The 23,692-nt window shown below is 48.1% G+C and overlaps 3 protein-coding genes and 1 long non-coding RNA gene across 10 annotated transcripts in view; 1 reads left to right on the top strand and 3 right to left on the bottom strand.

Annotated features, from left to right (window-relative positions):
• Positions 1-532: 532 nt before the first annotated feature.
• Positions 533-3,305, bottom strand: LOC120507726. 3 transcript variants are annotated; one of them, XR_005628835.1, is made up of 3 exons: positions 2,219-3,305; positions 1,409-1,609; positions 533-669 (listed from the first exon to the last, which is right to left on the bottom strand). It is a non-coding gene; the product is annotated as an uncharacterized LOC120507726 (long non-coding RNA). The 3 variants fall into 3 exon arrangements; XR_005628833.1 differs by having other exon boundaries at positions 552-673; XR_005628834.1 differs by having other exon boundaries at positions 568-706.
• LOC120507720 (poly(U)-specific endoribonuclease-like) lies at positions 703-6,454 on the top strand. Its single transcript, XM_039720738.1, is given in 7 exon segments — positions 703-1,240; positions 2,748-2,826; positions 2,829-2,855; positions 4,444-4,565; positions 4,650-4,764; positions 5,383-5,534; positions 5,960-6,454. Coding segments are annotated over 7 exon segments (1,092 nt in total). The 5' UTR covers positions 703-1,114; the 3' UTR covers positions 6,431-6,454.
• The window catches only part of LOC120507714 (lactosylceramide 4-alpha-galactosyltransferase-like), a 21,907-nt gene continuing 3,483 nt past the window's right edge, over positions 5,269-23,692 (bottom strand). Inside the window, exons 2-3 of the mRNA XM_039720723.1 lie at positions 13,256-13,365; positions 5,269-11,601 (exon numbers count right to left, since the gene is read on the bottom strand). Of these exons, the coding sequence (XP_039576657.1) occupies positions 10,471-11,598 (1,128 nt within the window). The 5' untranslated portion in view covers positions 11,599-11,601; positions 13,256-13,365 and the 3' untranslated portion in view covers positions 5,269-10,470. The remainder of the gene's footprint in view (positions 11,602-13,255; positions 13,366-23,692) is intronic.
• LOC120507702 (lactosylceramide 4-alpha-galactosyltransferase-like) overlaps positions 16,671-23,692 on the bottom strand; it is a 20,366-nt gene continuing 13,344 nt past the window's right edge. For 4 of the 5 annotated variants that reach the window (XM_039720700.1, XM_039720670.1, XM_039720691.1 and 1 more), the window contains one exon: positions 16,671-20,725. In XM_039720700.1, the coding sequence (XP_039576634.1) occupies positions 19,604-20,725 (1,122 nt within the window). In that variant the 3' untranslated portion in view covers positions 16,671-19,603. Of the gene's footprint in view, positions 21,445-22,413; positions 23,188-23,692 lie in introns of those variants that run through there. The other variant, XM_039720710.1, reaches the window with a different exon arrangement.

The following is a 23,692-nucleotide window of genomic DNA, read 5'->3' as shown; positions in this document are numbered from 1 at the left end:
CCTCCCCCACAGGCTGTGGGTGAATCTCTGCATCCCTGTGGATCCCCATGCACTGCAGGGGCACAGCTGCTTCACCATGATCTCACCACGGCCTGCAGAGGAATCTCGGCTCTGGTGCCTGGAGCACCTCCTCCCCGGCTTCTGCACTGACCTTGGTGTCACCATGTTGTTTCCCTCACATATTCTCTCTTGCTCCTCTTCTTTGGCTAGGAGGAGAACTGTGCCAAATTTATGTTGATTTTCTTCTTAAATCTGTTATCACAGAGGCCTTACCATCACCTCCGAATGGCCCAGCCTTGGCCAGCAGCATGTCCATCTTCAGAGTCACCAGGAATTGGCTCTGCTGGACACAGTGGAAGATCCCAGCAGCTTCTCACAGAAGTCACATCTCTGCCCCCCCAGCTACCAAAAACCAGGCCATGCAAAACCAACACACAACCCTACCTTAATTTTGTTGATGAATAGACAAACTTCTGAAAACTGTACACTATTATGCAGGGCAAAACTCCATTAAAAATTAGGGAAGGAGAAACTTGCATAGGTATGTGCATCAGAGATCAGTGCTTGAGGGATTATTATTGTATGCAGAGCCTTACTTACCCTTTGTCACCATTACCTTTATGCTGGAATAATCCTTTCCATGGCAAAGGAAAATATTCTGTGTGGAATCTTGCTTGAAGGAAGAAGGGAAGAGTTTATAAGATTGCTGCAAGAGAAGCATCATAGAGAGAATTTTTTCCTTCCTGTTCTGTTGCAGTGTTGCTGCATTCTGGGAACAATCTCCCGCTTGCCTCTGATTTGTGCACAGAATCCTTGAGAATGAAACACCACCATCTTCCTTTTTATTTCATTGCATGGAAAACCACAGGAACTTACCAACAAGAACTTTGTTGTCTGACAATCTAAGGGAAGACTTGGGTTTCCCTACAGGTTACCTGCATTCTTTAAAAAGGAATGTGGACCATAAATAATGTGGTTTTTACAGCGGCACTGACAGGAAGGTGTGGAGAGAAAGAGAAATTTGATGCCAGGCTGATATCCAGAACATGGAGAGTCATTAGAAGACTCTAGGAGTGACGCAGAAATAACAGCATGTACTTGTTTTGTGCCTTACATGTATTCCTCTATATTTCTTGTCAGGAAGGCCTTAAATCGTGAACTTTCTAAGTTTTTCAATGAGATGTGGGATGCAGATGTTCACCACCTTAGGCCTGGGAAAGACTACACAACTGATGTGCAGGTAACCAATTGCCAAGTCAGGATTAAGGGTAGTGTGGTGCTGCAGGAAAAGGTGCCTGCAAAAGTGCCTTTTGCTTAAAAAGTTGCCTGTGCTTTGTCATGTCCAATGGGGAAAGCATCCCTTTTAGGAGAGGGAATAGTACAGAGAACACAAATGGTTCATACTTACCTGGACTTTGGTTACAAGTGGTGTCTCTCAGGTGTCTGTCTTGGGTCCTGTAATATTTCATCTCTCTTTCTGTGAGCTGGAGGAGGAACTAGCATGCAACCCTTCCAGTTTTGCAGATGACAGCAAACTGTGGTGATGAAGTTGGTATGCTCAGATGCAGGGCTTCTCTTCCACTGGACACAGGCAGGCTGGAGGAATATGCTAAGGAAGGAACATGAAATTCAACAAAGACAAAGGAACAGGATACCCAGAGAAGCTGTGAAATCTCCATCTCTGGAGATTTTCAAGACCCCAAAAGATGACACCCTGAGAAACAGTCTGAATTCAGTGTTAACCACACTTTGAGCAGCACTACAAATGTTCTGCCCCCCCCCATGTGTTTCAGTGTGTGAATGACAGCTTGTGGTATGGTCTGGGTGACTTGCAGCAAGGGAGAAAGGGAGATAGGTCCCAAGTCATTCTTAGGGGAATAAGGGGGGAATTTGAGAAATTCCTGGGTTTCTTTGGGAGAGCAGGGAGTAGCAGAGGAGGGTGGGTGAAGATTTCAGGACTTGCTTCCAGTCCCAGGGAAATGTGAGGGAGGAGTGAGAGATTTCATAAGAAGCCATTTCAGTCCTTGCTAGCTCAGTGCAGTAAAAACATGACCATGTGTTTTGGCCACAAAATTGGCCAGAATATTCACAATCCAGTTTTGTACTCACACAAGAACTCACTTTATTCTGATGTTACTCAAACACTTTATTCCAATGCTGGTTCATATTATAGCAGATAATTTCCTGTTGCTGATAAACTGGAAATAGCGGTACCTACCTCAAGCCAAAATGTGTGTGGGCAAAACTTCTCCCATATGGTTTCTCTATTTGTCAGAACAAGGCTCTAGGTACCTCTTGCCCATGTTAACAAGCTGCTACTCATCTTCTATCTTCTTTCCTTGAGAATGCCCTTTATGAAATAGAAATTTGAAAATTATCAGGAAAGCCTCCTTAAAATTGCAGAGACAGAAGGTACCCAAATCTCCTTTTTATTTATTTGTGGTGGGAGGGAGCCCTTGCTTTACATTACTTCTGTTTACCATTTGTGATTTACATAGTATAATAGCACAGCTGGTTACTGAGCAGAACTGAATTATCACATGGGCCATTACAATAATCTCTGAGGGAACAGAGTTTGCCTTTTTTCTTTATGCTGGCAGTTCTGTAATATTGTCTCTCATTTCATAGGAAGACAATTCCTAGCAAAGAATCCTGGTAGCATTATGGGGTTTGGTTTGATTATCACAAAGGCAGGCACTGTCTCCTCTAAGGACATCTTACTCCTTGTTTTCCTCCATTTTTGCTAGGGAAAAGCAGGTCCAGCACAGCAAAGTGACAGCGCTGTCCAGGACAATGCAGCCAGACATCTGTTTCACAATGTAAGCAAAGCCTGAGGAGCATAAATACTTTTGAAAGTGAGACCCGTTCTTCTGTTAATGGTAGATGTAATATTAAAAAAATCTGTGGTTTTGACATGTTTGCCTAAAATGTAACATTGTATATAATTTGGATGGTGGTGAGGATCATCAGACTGCAGGTGATTTGAAGGGAGTTTTTGTAACAGTTGCTTGGAGATTACCTGTACGTGAGCCTCAGGAGGAACATCCTTTTGTGCTCCAGGCAAAATCTGAATTATCTGTCTCTTCCACTACAAAGTAAAAGGGATGGCACTTACCAGCTGGAGAAGTGGCCCAAGGGAATCTCACAGGGTTCAACAAGACCAAGTGTTGGTGCTGCACCTGCATCAGAACAGCCCCTGGCATGAATCCAGGCTGGGACGAGCAGATGGAGCAGCCCTGGCAGAAGGACTTGGGGGTGCTGTGGGTGAGAGCTGGCCCTGCCCCAACCCAGAACCCCCCTGTGCTGGGCTGTACCCAGAGCCCCAGGGCAGCAGGGCAGGGGGGATTCTGCCTCTCTGCCCCACTCTGCTGAGTGCCCCCTGCAGGGCTGCATCCAGCCCTGGGGCCAGCACAGGAAGGACAGGGAGCTGCTGGAGCCAGGCCAGAGCAGGGACACCAAGGGGATCAGAGGGATGGAGCAGCTCTGCTGGGAGGAAAGGCTGAGGGAAGTGGGATTGTTCAGCCTGGAGAAGGGAAGGCTTTGGGGTGACCTCATTGTGGCCTTTCAGTGCCTGAAGGGAACCCACAGGAAAGATGGAGAGAGACTCTTGACAAAGGCCTGGAGTAGCAGCATGAGAGGGAATGGCTTCACACTGACAGAGAAAAGAAACAAATTCTTCTCTATGAGGGCAGTTTGGACAATGGTGAATAGTTTGTTCAGAGAAGCTGTGGCTGCCCCAGCCCTGGCAGTGTCCAAGGCCAGGCTGGATGGGGCTCTTAGCAACATGGGATAGTGGACGGTGTCCCTGACCATGACAGGGAGTTTGAACTGGATGATCTTTAAGGTCTCTTCCAATCCAAACCATTCTATGATTCTATGCATTGAAAAAGACACCAGATTCATCTTTGCTCCTTTACTCACAACTTTCAAGCCCTTTCAGAAAGTACCAGACCCACAGCTAGGTCTTGCATTTCTGTTGGGGGCTATACTTCAGCCATGTCTGTGAATGTATGTTTCCTTTCCTAATTTTTCTCAAGCTCAAGACATCTGATATAGGTTTATGCTCTATTATTCCTCTACTGAAATAATGCCCACAAAACCTTGTGCCAGCATAGCTAAAGGTCCTAAGCTTCTGTCTATAATTGTGGTGGGCAGATGTGATTTGTTTTGGTAGAAGATCATTATTACTTCAGCACTTAGCTCCATAAGGAAGCTCAGTAGCTGTTTATCTTTAAAAAGGACTATAAAAAGTACAGCAGTGATCTGGCCTTGTGTCACCTTGAGGCCTACACTTAACAGTATACCTGAGAGTAGAATCTGATACATAAAGGAATGGCTTTCTCTAAGGGCTGTCAAGGCATACTCTATGGTGACTTTTTATGGTGGCATTCTAATATCTGGATCAGGCATATGACCAGACTGAAAATTTCTCTTTTTCTGCAGCCTTTATTTCCTTATTGAACAACTATGAGGCATCAACTGGTGTAGCAGAAGTAGTGACTCCAGAAGAAATAGTTGAAAACAATTGTTTCCTTGATGCTATCTTAGCAACAGAAGTCATGAGAGTGAGTAACACAGATCTTTTTTGTCACTGAAAACACTGATTTAAAAAGTAAACTGTATATATATCTTGGTTTTCTACCCTTCAGCTAGCTCATGATCATCTGCTGAAAAAAAACCTAGCAAGGCCAAACCTTGCTGATTTCAAACATCAGCTTTATGACATCTGGTTCCAGCTCTATGCCAGGAAAGGAGGAGACAGGTATGTTTGATGGGTGTGGGCACTGATAATCTCTGTGCTATTCTGATTTAGGTAAATGTAAGCCTGAGTGCCCTCTGCTGCATATAGAGCTGGAAGACTGCTTCAGAATAGCTTCAGAATGATGGAGAGTGGGTTTAGATTGGATATGAGGAAGAAAATCTTCCCTGTGAGGGTGGTGAGGCCCTGGCACAGGTTTCAAACATCAGCTTTATGACATCTGGTTCCAGCTCTATGCCAGGAAAGGAGGAGACAGGTATGTTTGATGGGTGTGGGCACTGATAATCTCTGTGCTGCTGGAAGACTGCTTCAGAATAGCTTCAGAATGATGGGAGAGTGGGTTTAGATTGGATATGAGGAAGAAAATCTTCCCTGTGAGGGTGGTGACGCCCTGGCACAGGTTGCCCAGAGAAGCTGTGGCTGCCCCATCCCTGGACATGTTCAAGGTCAGGCTGGATGGAGCTTGGAGCAACCTGGGATAGTGGAAGGTGTCTCTGCCCATGGCAGGGGGTTGGAATGAGATGGGCTTTAACATCCCTTCCAAACCAAACCATTCTATGGCTCTATAAAACATATAAAATACCTATATATTCTTTTTTTTTCTTTTCTTCTTCGTTACATACCTGATTCTTGTGGTTTTGAACATGTTTTTGTTGGAGAAACAAGGCATGGTAAAGAGATCTTAAGTTTGCACAACTGGGTGCAATTTTACCTTCAGGAAAAGCGCAATCAGATTGACTACAAGGGATACGTATCTCAGAAGAACAAAACCAGGGTAAGAACAAGCCTTTGGGAACATTTGCAAGTAAAACAAATGGATCCAGAGATAAAAGTTGCAATGAAAGAAGTGTAATAGTGCAATCATAGGCTCAGTGTTTTGAACAGCAATAAGTATATACAGTACATAACTGTATATAAGAAGAATGAATAATGGCATGTCTTCCAGTTTCTTTTTTTGCAAAAACTATTTTAAAAAGTAGTGCTGGTGTTTACAGAATTGCAACACTGCTGAGACTTAGTTGGGATAAATGGTCATGTATGCTCCAGAGGTCAGGGAAAAGATAGTGCCCAGCTATAGCACCCAGGCACACCAAGGATGACTAAATCTTACAAAGCTCTCAAAAATCTGGAATCAGAAATTCTATCTGTCCAGTCACAGCTGTGTTGGAGATTATTCTGTTGTTTCATTTGTGCTTTCAGCCTGATAGAGATGACCAAGTTTTGAGCATCCAGTTCAGCTGGAAGGGTTCAGTCAAGCCAGTCAGAAGCACCTTTATTTGTGTCAGCCTGGAGTTTGAATTTGCCCTTTACACAGTCATTTTCCTGCTGTCTGAAGAAAGAGTCACACATGAAACAGTGAAGATAGATGAGTACAAGCTACAAATGGTTGTCTAGTGCCACGGGCACCACATTGGAACAGCATATCCAGTACTGCTCAGTTGTACCACATATTGGAACAGCATATCCAGTACTGCTCAGTTGTTCCACATATTGGAACAGCATATCCAGGACTTCTCAGCACCACTTGTGAAGATTAGTGGAGTGAGCAGGAAACTTTGTTTTTTAAATCAAGGGAAAGGAGGAGTGGTGGAGAGAGGAGGAATAGATGGGAGGTGGACAGGACCAGACAGCAAAGTTAATATGTTGTTTTATACAACTAATTTCAAGTGACTCAGTCTCTTTCGGTCTGCAATGGAGTGTTTAATAAGTAGTGTGCTGTGACACTGTCTGAGAAACTATTAAACATACTCCTGCTCACATTAAATTTACATCTAAATTAGATCAGTCTTCCCTTATGCATGATAGCACTGTAATTTTCAGCAAATAATGGCATTTAAGAAAAGGTTAAAATCTATATTAGACTTAATATTTCTCTTATTTTTTAGTCACTGCATATCTAAAAAAGCAATGACCACACTTTGCTTACACTTTACCTTCCAGACAGAAACTCTGATTTGGCACAGGCAGAACTCCAGGATGTTTTAGTCTCCTCTTCTCATTCCATAAGAGGTTAAAATGCATTATTTACAATACAATGACTTGGACACACAGAGAACACATTTAGGTGGGGAGATGTGGTCATATGTGTCCATATGTGCACAGCAGGCCTTAAAATATTTTCTGTTTCTTTGACAAAATTTTCATATACTCCCTATGTATTCCTGAAACACCTGGATGACAGCTTCATGCTACAGGTACTAAGAGGGCTGGCTTGGAAAGATTCCCTCCCTCCTTGATTTGTTGCTTGTCAACAGAGAGGATCTTGTGAACCTCTTGAGTAGAGATTGGTGGCTGTCTTGGCCACAGTGACCATGAAACCATTGAGTTTAAAATCTCTGGTGACAGGAGGAAGAGTGCCAAAAAAACTTCAACCCTGGACACGGGAAGAAGTGACTTCAGGCTGCTCAGGGAACCAGTGAGTAAAGTCCCCTGTTGTAGTGGTTTTGGTTCATCAATTTGAGATTTTTGGGATCTTGAATTTGAGATTTTGAGGAAAAAAATTGAGCGTTTTTTTCTCAAAATTTGAGATTTTGAGATTTAAGAATTGATTTGAGAACCAACACACCTGGGAAAATGCTTCTGAAGGTCCTGGGGTCCATCAGTGCTGTGGTCACATTTTAGGCACCAGCTCCTGAGGGCACAAGAACAGGTAATTCCTAAAAATTGGAAATCAAGCAGATGAGGCAGAAGGCCACTTTGGCTGAACAGGAATCTTCTTTTGGAGATAAGGTAAAAAAGGAAGGGGTATGCCCAGTGGAGGCAAGGTCAGGTGATGTGGAAGGAATATGGAGATGCTGCTTTCTGCTGTTGGGGGAGAACTTGTTTGGCCAAAGCTCCACTGCAGTTGTAGCCACCAGAAATGTGGGGGACAATAAAAAGAGGGTTTAAAAATACATTAATGGCAAAAGGCAGTGCTGAAATGACATCAGCCCATTACAGGATGAGGATGGTCACCTCACAAATAGCGCCCTGGATAAGGTAGAGATGTTTAATGCTTTCTTTGCCTCTGTCTTGAACATGGATGATGGACTAAGGAGGTCCCAGCACCCTCAGCTAGAGGACTGTGACTATGAGAATGATAAACACTGAGTTAACCCTGAAGGTGTGAGGGATCTGCTGCTACAGATGGATCCCTGTAGGTCTATGGGGTATGAAGGGATTAATGGGAGAATACATAAAGAGCTGGCTGATATCATCATGAGGCGTCTTTTGATAATTTTTGAACAGTCTTCAGAATCTGGAGAGGTCCCAGTTTTCAAAGAGGGCAAGAAGGATGACCCTGGAAGCTACAGGCCTGTCAATCTAACTCCAGTGCCTGGTAAAATTAAGGAGATGACGATGATTATTCTGGGAGGTAGTGAAAAACACCTGAAGGATGTTGGTCACACAGTCATTGGTCACAGCCAGCACATCTCCATGAGAGGAAAGTCCTGCTTTTCAAAATTAATTTCCTTTTATGCTAAGGTAACCCATCTGACATTGCATCCAAATCACAGAAGAAGCCGTGGCACCGGTCACCCATGCGCTCTGATCCCCCTTCGCTTTCAGCATGTGCACCAGGAGGGACCACGTCCCAACTCAGCTGCTGGCAGGCAGGATTGCAGTTCGGCCACTGGCTGGGATCCCGGATCGCCACAAGCAGCCGATAAATGTGGACCCATGTCTAAGGATCGAGGCAAAGGAAGAAGGAAGGGCTTTTTGCTTGTTTCTCCAAGCTGCCTTTATTCTTTCCCTCAACAGGCGCAGCGCCAGGGCTGCAGCGCCATGCAGGAGCAGGCAAGACGTGGGAGCGCTGTGGCTCAAAGGGGGACAGTGGCAAAAGACCATGAAACAGAGAAAAGCAGTGGCTTTTATGGGGGGAGGTGGAATCCCAGGAGGAGACCATCTGGCTAGTTAGGAGGGGTCTGGGGTTACAAACGTAAACGTAACTTGGAGCAGGAAAATCAGATACCAATGGCAGAAAGGAAAAATCATAACTGACAGCAAGTTCTCTGGATAAAGGGGTGTAACAAATCATGACAGACAATCCACAGGGGTAGGATTTTTGAGGATAGACGGGAAAATCTGGAATTATGATAACTGCCATGGTGAGACAGGGGGTAAACAACTTTATACAGAGACTAAACAAATTCTTCAAACCCCCACTGCTGTAGGCAGGGAGAGATCAAATATCTTCAAATCCCCACTGCCACACCCACCCAGTTAATAAAAAAAACATCAATAGATGTAATCTTTTTGGATTTCAGTAAAGCTTTGGATATAATCTCAGTGTGCAGTCCACAGCTGGATAAACACATTGTGTGATGGATGAGCAACTTGCTCACGGGTCAAGCACAAAGAATGACAGTGCCTGGGTGACAGCAGACTGGCAGCCTGTCACTTGTGGGGTACCACAGGGCACTGTCTTAGGCCCCATTGTCTTAAAAATCCTCGTAAAGAGCTTGAATACAGGACAGCAAGGGATACTAAGTAAGCTTGCAGATGATAAAAACTGGGAGGAGCTGTGGAGCTGTTGACTCCCTCTAGGGTGAAGAGGCCCTGCACAGAGGCCTGGACAAATGACAGGGCTGGACAATCACCAGTGGTGTGAAGTTAACAAAGGCAAGGGCTGAATTCTGCACCTGGGATGGGTCAGCCCTGGAAGTACAGACACACTGGGAATGAAAGACTGGAGAGCAGTGTTGTGGAAAGAGAGCTGGGGGTTAATGGCCAGTTGGGCATGGGCCAGCAGTGCCCTGGCAGCCAGGAGGGACAGCCCTGTCCTGGGGCACCAGGCCCAGCATCACCGGCCAGGCCAGGGAGGGGATTGTCCCACTCTGCTCTGGGGGGGGGGCGGCCACAGCTTGAATATTGTGTGTGGTTTTGGGTGCCACAATATAAGAAAGATCTAGAGCTGTTTGAGAGTTTCCAAAGTAGGGTTTTGGAGATGGTGAAGGGCCTGGAGGGGAAGCCACACAAGGAGCAGCTGAGGGCACTTGGTCTGTACAGCTGGAGAAGAGCAGACTGAAGTCACAGATCACAGCAGTTCTGCAGCTTCCTCACAAGGGGAAAAGGAGGGGCAGGACCTGATCTCTGCTCTGTGTGACCAAGAACAGGACCCAAGGGAACGGCTGGAGCTGTGTCAGGGGATGGTTAAAGTGGATATCAGGGAAAGGTTCTTCCCCCAGAAGGTGGTGGGGCACTGAACAGGCTCCCCGGGGAAGGCTCACAGTCCCAAGAATGACATTCTCGTGCACAGGGCAGGATTGAGGGAGTGTGCTGTCCCCAGCCAAAGCCAGGGGTTGGACACATGACGGCTGTGAGTCCCTTCCAACACAGAATATTCTCTGAAAATTTCAAATGCCACAGAGAGCAAAGCAGGGATTCCTACAGCTGTTGAAACATCACAAGGGGCTGCTCAGGCTGGGCGTCACCGGAGGAGCCATTGGAGAACACCAAGAGAGGACCAGCTGAGGGATGCTGATGAATGGGTTCAATCTTCCCTGCAGTGACAAGTCTTGTGGAGGACAGCAAGAGAGGCTGAAGTCAGGTACTGCTGTAAATTTGAAACACAAAGGATCTGAGGCAGATATCAGGAATATCAGGTACAAAACCACAGAGCTGTCACACAGAACACCTGCTCTGCGGACTAGAAACCAACTCTGGGGAAGGTCAAAGGCACTCGGTTTCCTTCAGCCTGGGGAACATCCCTGCAGCCATGGGCCCCCAGGTCACACTGCACGCTTTGACAACTCTTCAGAGTCCTGTTTCATCTTTGCATAGGTGGCAGGGCAGAACTGGGAATAGAGCTGAGCCAGCAGAGCCTGGGAGGGGATCTCTAACTTGGTCCCGTGGCTCAGTTTGTTCCATATGTGCACTGCATAGGTGTTCTTAAGGAGTTTCTGAAGCTCCGAGGCACTGACTGCCTCAAACAACTTCTTCCAGTCCTGCCAGGGAATAGGATAAACAACTTCTCGGGCAAGAGCACTCACACCTTTGCAGCTCATGCTCTTGATAGTCCGGATGGAGCACCACTTCTTGAAGACACGAGTTAGGAGCTCTGGGCCCTGGTGCCCCCAGACCCAGCCATTGTAGTCCTCCACAAAGTCCCTCATGCAAAGTTCCATGAACTTGTGCTTAGCTTTAAAGGATAGAAAGGCTCCATTCAGTACACCGTCACCCTGAATGCCAAGGGCATTGGTGAGGTTCTGCAAGTTCTTAAGCACAATGAAGTCTGTATCCAGGTAGATGCCACCAAATTTCCACATGAGGACAATTCTGCAGGCGTCAGAGAGGACCGGTAAAAAATAAGGCTCCCAGTGCCGCAGAGGCCATAAGTACCACCCTTTCAGAGGCGTTCCAGAAAAGAGCTCTGTCAAGTCCAGGGGCTGGATTTCCACGTTGGGGAAGCAGCTCAGCAAGGAGAAAGCCCAGTGCTTGGGCAAGGAGGCGTTCCTTTTGGCCACGCCTTTCATGAGCACCATGACCCTTGATGTGGGGTGTGTCCTGGCCGCTGACTCCACAGAGCACGAGAACAGGTAACCTGGGGCAGTTTGCTCCGAGGTCTCCACAAAAAACACCTTTCCTGTGGAAGGTCCACCAGCAATGTCAAGGGGAGAAGGCACGTAGTGAGCACAGCTGATCTCAGCAGACAAGCTGTAGGTGGGGCCGCTGCTCTTTGGGTCCTCCCAGCTGCCCCAGTACAACTTGTGGTAGGCAAAGGATACGAACACAAAGATGAGGATAAACAGGGCACAGAGCCTGTGGCTCAGCACCACCCTGGTCACTTTTAGGAGGCAGCTGGGCGTCCTAAGCATTCTCTCTCCAGCCAGAGCCTGCTCTCCCGAGACAGCTGTCATGATCTGAAGGGAAGGAAAAAGAGAGAAAACTTTACAGATGAGGCAGCAGAATATGAGCCTTCCTTCATAGGTGTGTGTCCCACCTTCATAGCAATGCACAACAAACTCTGGGAACACCATTAGAGAACTCATCTGTCACCCTCTAGAAATTCAGGTCACTGTCAACACGAGACACGTATGCAAAGCCCTGGCAGGAGGAAATAGGAATGGTCCTTATGACCATTCCTGGAGCTCTGTCAACAGACACTGTGTGGACCTGCTGCCCACTGACAGCTGGTTATTATGAGGGGAGTTGTTTTCTTCTGATACACAACGTGTCCTTCCCCCAAACCAAACACAAGCCTCAGTCTTCCAGTTGTTGAGCTGGCAGTTACTGCCTTTCCAAACCAATCACCTGCTCCTGCAGAGAGCCTGGCCCATTGTTCATGGCAGCATAGCCTAGCAGGATGGATGGAGGTTGGGAAAGGAATGGATGCAGGGCAGCTCTGGCAGCAGATGCAGACAATAAGGTCAAGAAATGCCGTTGTAAAGGGAGTTCCAAGGCTGCTTCCCAACCCTGCACAGGCCACTCTGGCTCTGCCTTGCTCAGTTCTCTCAGTGGATCCTGCTGGTGCACAGGCAATCCCTCCACTCTCCTGCCCTTACTTCCTTGCTTCTTCTGGCAAAAAGGAGAGATGGAGTTGAAGAGGTTATTAGCAAGGCAGCAACAAACAGATAAGTCAGTCTAGCTCCATCCTCAGCATTAGCATCAGCATTGCTGCCCTTGTCTCTCCTTAAATCGAGGGGCAGCAGAAGCAGCATCTCCTGTGCCCACCACTGGGCCCCAAAGGTCAACAGGGAAGAGCACATGAAGGAGCAGTGAGGAAGGTTGTGGCTTTTAGGACCAGGGGAAATGGTCTCAAGTTGTGCCAAGGGAGGTCAGAGTGGACATTACTCAGAATTTTACTCCCTGGAAGAGTTACCAGGCATTGGCACAGGCTGCCCAAGAAGGCAGTGGAGCCATTTAACAGACAGATAGGTGTGGCAGTTAGGGACTTGGTTTAGTGGTGGACTTGGCAGAGTGGGCTTTGGGGTGGGACTCAAGCATCTCAATGGTCTTTTCCATCCTAAAGGATTCCATCATTTCACCTGCCTCCCTGACCTCCATATCCAAAGCCCCACTCCCCAGGAAAAAAGGGTCAGGAAACAGGAAAAGCTTTAATCCAGCAGCTGTAACCAAAGTGGCAGGGAACAACGACAAAGCACCCAGGTGGCACGGTCCCATTTGTCATTGCTCCCTGATCACTGTGCCTGGGTCATACATGGAGCTTCCCCTGTGGCCAAAAACTACTTGTCAGCTACACTGGGAGGCATCCAAATGTCAGAGCATGGAGCCACCAGGGACTGGGGGACAGAGGAGAGGCAGCCAATACACAAATGATCAGCTCTGGATCCCCAGAAAGTTTTCTCCTCCTGCACAGAAATGGCAGCACATGCTGCCAGTGCTACAGGCAGCCAAAGCCAGCCCACTCTGCCTTTTACAGACCCCTTTACATTCCCCAGCCTCCACACACCACAGCTGGGTTAACCCTGTAAATACTTTTTAAAGCTGTAGACAGCAAAGAGGCACAGACTAGGCAGAAGAGAGCTGGTGCAGTAGAGAAGGCACAAAACTCACCTGTCCCTGCTGTCAAGACACCACAGAATTCCCTGCTCTGCTGAAAGGATGTTTCAGAAATTAAAGTCTGTGAGGATGACCACAACTCTATGGTCTGACACCTCCTTCTTCTGAAAAGGAACGGTAAGAGACGGAGTCCGAACATAAGGAGAAAAGAAAAGGGGAGGGTGCAACATCATTTATGTAACCAGTAACAGATGCAAAGGTCACAGATGTACCGTGAACAAACCAGTTAGTTAAAAAGTAATAAAGAAAAAGGAGGAAATTGAAAACCCATTGTTGCTAGACTTTGAGCTTTAGACTGCTGGGAAAATGGCTCGATTTGTTTTCTCCTCCTTTGCTAAGAATTCCCAGCCCTCACACTGCTGCTGGGGCTGCCATGATAACTGAGTGTCATGGTTTCACACTGGTGCATGCCAGTGCCCCCATGAAAATATATTCTCCTTAGTGACTGCTGTGAGATATAACCAGAAATAGAGCAAAGCAGGGTACAACTTAGGAATAAAGAAAAAAAAAAACTTTATTAACTATAATATATAAAAAGGAAGAGACACAGAACTCAGAATGAAAACCTTCTAAACCATTCCTCCTCCTTCCCCCAGTTTCCACCACAACATAAAATAAGACCTTAGATTTTCAATCCAGTCACCACCTCTCAGATAATCAACTCTCAATCCATCACCACCCCTCAGGTAATCAACTTTCAGTTCATCAAGGAGAGAGGAGTCTGTCTTGTACCATAGGCTTCCCCCAGAAACACAATTGAAACCTCTTGTGTTTCCATGTCACTTGTGGCACTGCTCAGAGAACATCTGCCCTCATGACTTCTTCCTTCCATGTCCAGTGCTCTCACCACTGCACATGGACCAGAACTGCTTTTAGGGTTCCCCTTTTAAGGATGCTCCACCCAATTCCAAAAAAGCAACAGTCTCTCACTTTTGGAACACCAGTCGTCCCCAAATTCACCCCCTGGGGCCAAGGTGTCTCAAGATCAGAGATCTCATTCTTCACTGAAGACACAGGGCATCACCACACCCTCCTCAGCTGTCTCTGTTCATGCTACTGCTTCCCACAGCATCACTGCACTCTCTTGGCTCCAAGGCATTGCCTCCCCCTAAATGCACTGTGTCACAGGAAAAATGGGTGTGTCCATGGCTATACAAGAAGAGTCCAGCCAAAGGCCACTCGATCATCTCCTCCCACCTAGGATTCTTCTCAACTTCTTCTGACATCTTCCACTTGCACAAACTTGCATCACACTTGGCCATTTCCTCCTGTTTCATCTATCTCTCTCTCTCTTCTAATCTAGATCCAGGAGGATCAGTATTTGTAAGGTTTGCATTATCCCAGAAAAGGGTTAAAATCTTGGGGTCTGCCTGCCCAGAACTCCCATGGCTGATAGGAAACTTCTCGTGCTGCAACCCCCTTCTTCTTGGCCTGGCCGTGCTGCCAGCACATGATAATAGATTTCAAGGTAGCACGGATCCAGAAGCGCTTTCTTGCTCTCTACCCCAGGGGGGCTGCCCGATGCCTCTCAGGGCTCCTCCACCCTTCCATCCTGCAAGGCCTTCACCTCCCTTTTCTGCCCAAGGCTCCGGCCTACCTCACCCCGGCCACATGGCTTCCCTCCCCCAGCCAGCCCCAGCTGGGCAGGGGAGCTCTGAGCTCCTTCACTGACCAGAACCAAGAGAGTTCCCCTGGGCGTTCTCTGCTTTTTAACACACTGTGTCCTCAGAGGCGGTCCATGTCTTCAGAGGCCACACAAGGTGCCAATATTCAAATGTGACCACTGATTGGTTTTGACCACAACTTCCTAAAAAACTCTGTCCTTCACAACCTAGAACACTGAGCTGAGCCTTCCATAGAGCTGCCTGCTCCCACCCCAAGCCCTAAGTACAGAATGCCCCCTTGGAAACATGCTCTTTTGACCAAATGCTTTACTTGTTCATTAGGGAATACTCCCTCATATGCCAGGGACCTCACTGAAGGACTTTGCCACATTCAGGTGTCCCTCATTCTATGACAGTTCCCCTTTGCCCCTGTGATCAAGGGTGGCTGACCTTTCCTTGCATGAGACATGGCTGGCACATTCATAAAATCCCTCCTTTGTCAGTACAGCCACTAAATTTAGGGTCTACTGCAATTCCTCTTCAGCTGCCTGAAACAAATATTGCTCTGTAGTGTCCCAGACCCCTCTCCTCTCCCCAAATCCTTCCATGCGGAGCAGCACCATGGATGGACTCATGACAACCCTTGTCCCAGCACAGGGACTCCACAACCACTCTGGGCAACCTGATCCAGTGTTTCACCACCCTTCCTTTCGTTCTAACTTGCCACACTTCAAGGAGTGCCCATTGTGACTCCTGCCATCTCTGCATTGAACAGAGGAGAGTCTCACTTGTGTCCTCCACCCACCCACCTTCAGCCAGGTGTTTGTACACCCTGACCAGACAGCCCAGCCTGCTCTAGTCCAAGAAAGGTCAGCAGAGCTCTCCCAGCCTCTCCTCCTGCACCGTGTGCTCCAGTCTCCTTCTCACCTTAGTGGCCCTTTGCTGGACTTGCCCCAGTATGGACACGCCTCCCTCATCCTGGGATTCCAGAACCAGCCCTCCAGGTGTGTCTCACCAGTGCTGAGTGGTGGGCAAGGATTTGCATTTGGGGTAGATGGATGACCCCACATCATCCACTGCCTACAACCTCAGTGACATCTTCAACTTACCAGGTGTCTGCTGGAATCCCACCCAGCAGACAGGAGACACTCCGGGAGGTTTCTGGAGCGTGTGGAAGAGAACTTGCTGACACAGCTGGCAGGCAAGCCCACCAGAGGCAGTGTCCCAGGGGATCTGCTGTTTACAAACAGGGGAGCACCGGTGGGAGATGAGGTTGCCTGAGGCCATCTTGGGTACAGTGACCATGACATGATTTGATTTCAGTTCTCAGTGAAGGGAGGGAAGAAGGAGGAAGGGGGTCAGCAAAACAACTACCTTGGATTTGTGGAGGTCAGGCTTTGGTCTGTTAAGACCACAGATTGAGAGAATCACTTAGGAGGCCATCCTGAGGGGCCAAGGAGCCCAGGAAGGTGGACGTTCCTCAGGAAGAAGGTCATAGAGGTGGAGGAGGAGCCCATTGCAATGTGCCATAAGCTGGTTCAGGGAAGGCTGGCCTGGAAGACTGGCAAGCTTCCACTGGGACTTGGGGAAGAACAGAGAGTTGAGCAGCTCTGGAAAAAGGGTCAGGCATCTCAGGAAGACTACAAGGATGTTATGTCATGATGTTAATCAGAGAGGAAACTAGAAAGGTAAAAGTCAATCTGGCCACCAGCATAAAAGTTAAGAAAAAGTGCTTTTCCAAATGCATTAATAACAAAAAGAGGCCAAGGAGATTCTCCATCCTTTATTGCATGCTGGGGTGGGAACACAACCTCCAGGGATGAGGAAAAAGGCTGAGGTACACAATGCCTTCTTGACCTCAGCCTTTAACCAAAAGCCCAGTTACCCTCTGCACATCCAGACCCCTGAGCTACAAGACAGAAACAGGGAGCAGAACAAAGTCCCCACACTGCAGGAGGAAGTTGTAAGTGAGCTGCTGTGCTGCCCAGACATGCACAAGTCTATGGAGATGCCATCCTTCTGCTGGAAGCTGGTGAAGGAGCCCACAAAGCTCCATTCTCCATCGTTTGTCAGCAGTCCTGGTGAACTAGAGAGCTCCTGGCTGACAGGAGGTTGGTCAGGGTGACACCCCTCTATGAGAAGGCTTGGAAGGACAACTGGGAGAACCAGAGGCCCGTCAGCCTGACCTCGGTGGCAGGGAAGGGTATGGAACAGATTACCTAAAGTACAATGACATGATGTGTGCTGCACTACTGGGGCATCAGGCCTAGCCAGCAGGAGTTCAAGCACATCCTACTAGACTGACCCAACCTCTTTCTATGAATACCCAATGGATGGGGAAAGGCTGTGGAGGTTGTGTACCTGGGCCTTCAGTAAAGCCTTGATCACTGCTCCCACAGCGCTCTCCTGGAGAGCATTGTCCTTGCAGCCCATGGATTTAACAGGTTCCCTGTTTGCTGGGAATAAACTGCCTGGATGGCTGGGCCCAGAGAGTAGTGGTGGAATTAATCCAGCTGGCAGCAGGTCACGGGTGCTGTGCCCCAGGGCCCAGTGTCAGAGCCAGTCCTGTTTCATATCCTTGAGGCTGAACAAGATATTAAGTGCTGGCTACTGCCCCTGGGTCACAACCCCCAGCAGCTCCAGGCTGGGGAGGAGTGGCTGGGAAGAGCCCAGCAGGAAAGGGCCTGGGCCTGCAACTCCACAGTGCATGCCCAGGTGGGCAAGAAGGCCAATGGCTGCTGGGCTGGGTCAGCAATGGTGAGGCCAGCAGGACCAGGGTAGTGACTGTCCCCCTGTCATGGGTACTGGGGAGGTGTCACCCCAGTGAGGCCACCTCCTGTCCTGGTTTTGGCACTGCAAGATGGACATTGAGGGGCTGGAGTGTGTCCAGAGGAGGGAATGGAGCTGGGCAAGGGGCTGGAGCACAAGTCTGATGAGGAGCAGCTGAGGGAGCTGGGGTGTTTAACCTGGACGAAAAGGAGGCTCAGGAGAGCCCTGTTGCTCTCCACACCTCCCAGAAAGGAGGCTGCAGCCAGGTGGGGGTCAGGCTCTGCTCCCAGGGGATCCAAGGGACAGGATGAGGGGAAATCAATAGAATGGCCTGAGCTGGAAGGGACGCTAAAGATCATCTTGTTCCACCCCTCCTGCTGTGGCGAAGGACACCTTCCACTATTCCAGGTTGCTCTGATCCCTGTCCAACCTGGTCTTGGACACTTCCAGGGATCCAGGGACAGCCACAGCTGCTAGTGGCAACCTGTGTCTGGGCCTCACCACCCTCACAGGCAAGAATTTCTTCCTCATTATCCAACCTAAACCTGCTCTCTCTGAGTGTGAAGCCATTCCCTCTCGTCCTGCCACTCCAGGCCCTTGTCAAGAGTCTCTCTGCATCTTTCCTTTAAGCTCCCTTCAGACACTGGAAGGCGACACTGAGGTCACACCCCAAAGCCTTCTCTTCTCCAGGCTGAACACTCCCACTTCCCTCAGCCTTTCCTCCCAGCAGAGCTGCTCCATCCCTCTGATGCCCTTGGTGTCCCTGCTCTGGCCTGGCTCCAGCAGCTCCCTTCCTGTGCTGGGATCCCAGAGCTGAATGCAGAACTCCCTGCACCATGGTAGGTTCAGTTGGATACAAGAATTTCAGAGTGCTTAAGAACTGTGTGCCACAGGCTCCCAAGGGAAGTGGTGGAGTCACTATGCCTGGAAGTGTTCCAAAAAATAAGTACACATGGCACTTTGGGATAAAAGGCCTGTGGGTATGGTGATACTGAATTGAAGGTTGGACTCCCTGATCTTAGAGGTCTTTTCCAAAATTCATGTACTTCTGATTTTTTATTTTTGTTCCTGGGGACACCGCTCTGAGTCCTGCATCTGGTCCTTCTGTTGATGTGGACATGTTGCCTTCTGGACTTCCACATTGTGTTCAGTATTCCAATGAAAAGGATGTAATCCTCCCCACAGAACTGCAGAAGCAGGAAATGCTGAGCCCCTTCAGAGTGTGACAATGGTTGCTTAGATGTTGGTATCCTACAAGAACTACTTCAGCAGAGCAAGGATATTCATAACTTCTGCTCCTCAAAGATCTGCTTTTGTCTATTTATTTTCCAGAGGAGTCTGAGACAAGTCATCCCACTGCTGTGGATTTAAAAACAGTAGGGAGCATCAGTGGAACTTTTCACACTGCAGAAGTTTACAACAACTTCACACTGAGACACACTGGGATCTAAACTCTTTTCTGCTTCTTAAAGTAAATTTCATATACTCATCATGTGTTTCCCCACATGTAAGGATCTTTGCCTGCCAGGGAATTCTGTTCCAAGCCCCAGCAATCTGTGCCCTTTGGCACTGCCTGGTAGTCATTCACAAATTCAAAAATGCCACAGAGAGCAAAGCAGGGATTCCTACAGCTGTTGAAACATCACAAGGGGCTGCTCAGGCTGGGCGTCACCGGAGGAGCCATTGGAGAACACCAAGAGAGGACCAGCTGAGGGATGCTGATGAATGGGTTCAATCTTCCCTGCAGTGACAAGTCTTGTGGAGGACAGCAAGAGAGGCTGAAGTCAGGTACTGCTGTAAATTTGAAACACAAAGGATCTGAGGCAGATATCAGGAATATCAGGTACAAAACCACAGAGCTGTCACACAGAACACCTGCTCTGCGGACTAGAAACCAACTCTGGGGAAGGTCAAAGGCACTCGGTTTCCTTCAGCCTGGGGAACATCCCTGCAGCCATGGGCCCCCAGGTCACACTGCACGCTTTGACAACTCTTCAGAGTCCTGTTTCATCTTTGCATAGGTGGCAGGGCAGAACTGGGAATAGAGCTGAGCCAGCAGAGCCTGGGAGGGGATCTCTAACTTGGTCCCGTGGCTCAGTTTGTTCCATATGTGCACTGCATAGGTGTTCTTAAGGAGTTTCTGAAGCTCCGAGGCACTGACTGCCTCAAACAACTTCTTCCAGTCCTGCCAGGGAATAGGATAAACAACTTCTCGGGCAAGAGCACTCACACCTTTGCAGCTCATGCTCTTGATAGTCCGGATGGAGCACCACTTCTTGAAGACACGAGTTAGGAGCTCTGGGCCCTGGTGCCCCCAGACCCAGCCATTGTAGTCCTCCACAAAGTCCCTCATGCAAAGTTCCATGAACTTGTGCTTAGCTTTAAAGGATAGAAAGGCTCCATTCAGTACACCGTCACCCTGAATGCCAAGGGCATTGGTGAGGTTCTGCAAGTTCTTAAGCACAATGAAGTCTGTATCCAGGTAGATGCCACCAAATTTCCACATGAGGACAATTCTGCAGGCGTCAGAGAGGACCGGTAAAAAATGAGGTTCCTGCTGCCGCTGAGGCTGCAGGAACCACTGTGCCAGAGGTGTTCCAGAAAAGAGCTCTGTCAAGTCCAGGGGCTGGATTTCCACGTTGGGGAAGCAGCTCAGCAAGGAGAAAGCCCAGTGCTTGGGCAAGGAGGCGTTCCTTTTGGCCACGCCTTTCATGAGCACCATGACCCTTGATGTGGGGTGTGTCCTGGCCGCTGACTCCACAGAGCACGAGAACAGGTAACCTGGGGCAGTTTGCTCCGAGGTCTCCACAAAAAACACCTTTCCTGTGGAAGGTCCACCAGCAATGTCAAGGGGAGAAGGCACGTAGTGAGCACAGCTGATCTCAGCAGACAAGCTGTAGGTGGGGCCGCTGCTCTTTGGGTCCTCCCAGCTGCCCCAGTACAACTTGTGGTAGGCAAAGGATACGAACACAAAGATGAGGATAAACAGGGCACAGAGCCTGTGGCTCAGCACCACCCTGGTCACTTTTAGGAGGCAGCTGGGCGTCCTAAGCATTCTCTCTCCAGCCAGAGCCCGCTCTCCCGAGACAGCCTGAAGGGAAGGAAAGAAAAAACCTGACAGATGAGGCAGCAGAATATGAGCCTTCCTTCATAGGTGTGTGTCCCACCTACATAGCGATGCACAACAAACTCTGGGAACACCATTCGAGAACTCATCTGTCACCCTCTAGAATTTCCAGTCATTCTGAACATGAAACATATGCAAATAACTCTGGGAGGAGGAACCCAAACAAACCATGAACAGGACAGGGAACTCAGCTGGCACAATCGCATTTGTCATTTCTCCCTTGATCACTGCACCTGGATCACATATGGAACTTCTCATGGCTTCTTAGAGGCACTGGGAGGCATCGTAATGGAAGGCACTGGGACTTGGGGGACAGAGGAGAGGCAGCCAATACACAAATGATCAGCTCTGGATTGTGGTAAAGTTTTCTCCTCCCACACAGAAATGCCAGCATGTGCTGCTAGTGCTAGAGGAAGCAAAACCCAGCTCACCCTGCCTTTTACAGACCCCTTTACATTCACCACCCTCCACACACTACAGCTGGGTTAACCCTGTAAATAATTTTTTGAACTATAGCAGACAAACAAGCACAGACATGGTGGGACAGAACTGGTGCAGTAGAGAAGGCACAAAACTCACCTGTCCCTGCTGTCAAGACACCACAGAATTCCCTGCTCTGCTGAAAGGATGTTTCAGAAATTAAAGTCTGTGAGGATGACTGCAGCTCTATGGTGTGGCACTTGCTTTTTATGAAGAGGAACAGTGAGCACAATGAGGAAAAAAAGGGTAGGATGCGACATCATTTATCCATAATGAGCAGTTGATACAAAGGTCACACAGATATACCGTGAACAAACCAGTTAGTTAAAAAGTAATTAAACAATAAAAAAAAAAAAGGAGGAAATTGAAACCCCACTGTTGCTTTGAGCTTTAGACTGGTGGGAAAATGGCTCGATTTGTTTTCTCTTGCTTTGTTAAGAATTCCCAGCCCTCACGCTGCTGCTGGGGCTGCCATGATAACTAAGCTGAGCCTTCCATAGAGCTGCCTGCTCCCACCCCAAGCCCTAAGTACAGAATGCCCCCTTGGAAACATGCTCTTTTGACCAAATGCTTTACTTGTTCATTAGGGAATACTCCCTCATATGCCAGGGACCTCACTGAAGGACTTTGCCACATTCAGGTGTCCCTCATTCTATGACAGTTCCCCTTTGCCCCTGTGATCAAGGGTGGCTGACCTTTCCTTGCATGAGACATGGCTGGCACATTCATAAAATCCCTCCTTTGTCAGTACAGCCACTAAATTTAGGGTCTACTGCAATTCCTCTTCAGCTGCCTGAAACAAATATTGCTCTGTAGTGTCCCAGACCCCTCTCCTCTCCCCAAATCCTTCCATGCGGAGCAGCACCATGGATGGACTCATGACAACCCTTGTCCCAGCACAGGGACTCCACAACCACTCTGGGCAACCTGATCCAGTGTTTCACCACCCTTCCTTTCGTTCTAACTTGCCACACTTCAAGGAGTGCCCATTGTGACTCCTGCCATCTCTGCATTGAACAGAGGAGAGTCTCACTTGTGTCCTCCACCCACCCACCTTCAGCCAGGTGTTTGTACACCCTGACCAGACAGCCCAGCCTGCTCTAGTCCAAGAAAGGTCAGCAGAGCTCTCCCAGCCTCTCCTCCTGCACCGTGTGCTCCAGTCTCCTTCTCACCTTAGTGGCCCTTTGCTGGACTTGCCCCAGTATGGACACGCCTCCCTCATCCTGGGATTCCAGAACCAGCCCTCCAGGTGTGTCTCACCAGTGCTGAGTGGTGGGCAAAGATCACCCCCCATGAACTTGCAGGCCATGCTCTATAGGCTGTGAGGGCATCTGGTTGTTGAGAGCTTTGTAACAAGCTGGCTCCGAGCTAAAGCTCACAGTGAGATTAATTTGACAAAGATAGAGAATGAGGGGAGTTGCCATTCCAATTAAACTGTGTCCTTGGCCCACGGATGAAGAAATACACAGAGACAGGTGGTGGAGCGGGACAGCCTGGGAAAGTAATAAGTAGTTATACCAAAACAGCACGTAGATAGCTGATAACTAATTAGCCAATGGTGAGCTGGGATTTTGCACTATGCATGAGCTAATTAAAAGGTGTATAATAATCGGTGATTCGGGAATAAAGACGAGACTTGTCGATCATCATATGGTGAGCAAGTCTTCCTTCTCCATCATCTGGTGGCTCCTGGTCAGCTTGGTGGTCCAGGGGACCACAGGCCCTTTTCTGCCCAGGTGCTTTCCATCAAAATGCTGCCTATGATTTTCATGGCCTTGCTTATTAAATTTACAAGCTAAGTTAACTAATACAAGGTTTGAATATGCAAACAAAAAATGTGTCCAAACAAAAATTGCAAAATGCAAAGAGACACCTCACTGCACAATGTAAACCCTAATATAAAAATATCATCAAGGATGCCTTGTTCCAAGCACAAAAGGGATAAAACAAAGGAAACAGATGCAGGACTGCCACCACAGATTATCTTGTAACTTTACCATGTAAAGACTGCCACCAGTCTGCTGCTGATGGATCTGCACATGCTCATGCCTACTTTTAGCCCATCCTGCCCTGAGGAAAGTGATTTCCTGCCCTACATGACTAACAGTGCTTCACTGACATTTCCTTGGTAGCAAAATTACAGACAGCAAAAAAGGGAAACAACCCAAACGAGATGATAATTGAACAACTGACTGATGGTACAACATCAATTGTCCATGAAGCCAACTTACATGAAGCAAAAAAAGCATCCTGCATTCCTGCAATCCTTAACTTTTCAAACAGTAGATATTCAGAAGTCCCTGAAACCTGGAAAGTCATTTCTAATAAGAAAAAAACTTCATTACTGAGTGATATTCTTATAAAACATCATATGATTTATATGACAGTTGAAATAGTGATAACAAATGGAAGAAATGAACTCTAAAAATTCTTTAGGATCATGCATTTGTG

This window comes from Passer montanus, unplaced genomic scaffold, assembly GCF_014805655.1.
Source record: "Passer montanus isolate IOZ18808 unplaced genomic scaffold, ASM1480565v1 scaffold106, whole genome shotgun sequence".
Taxonomy (NCBI): Eukaryota; Metazoa; Chordata; class Aves; order Passeriformes; family Passeridae; genus Passer; species Passer montanus.
This window is presented reverse-complemented; position numbering and strand designations above follow the sequence as displayed.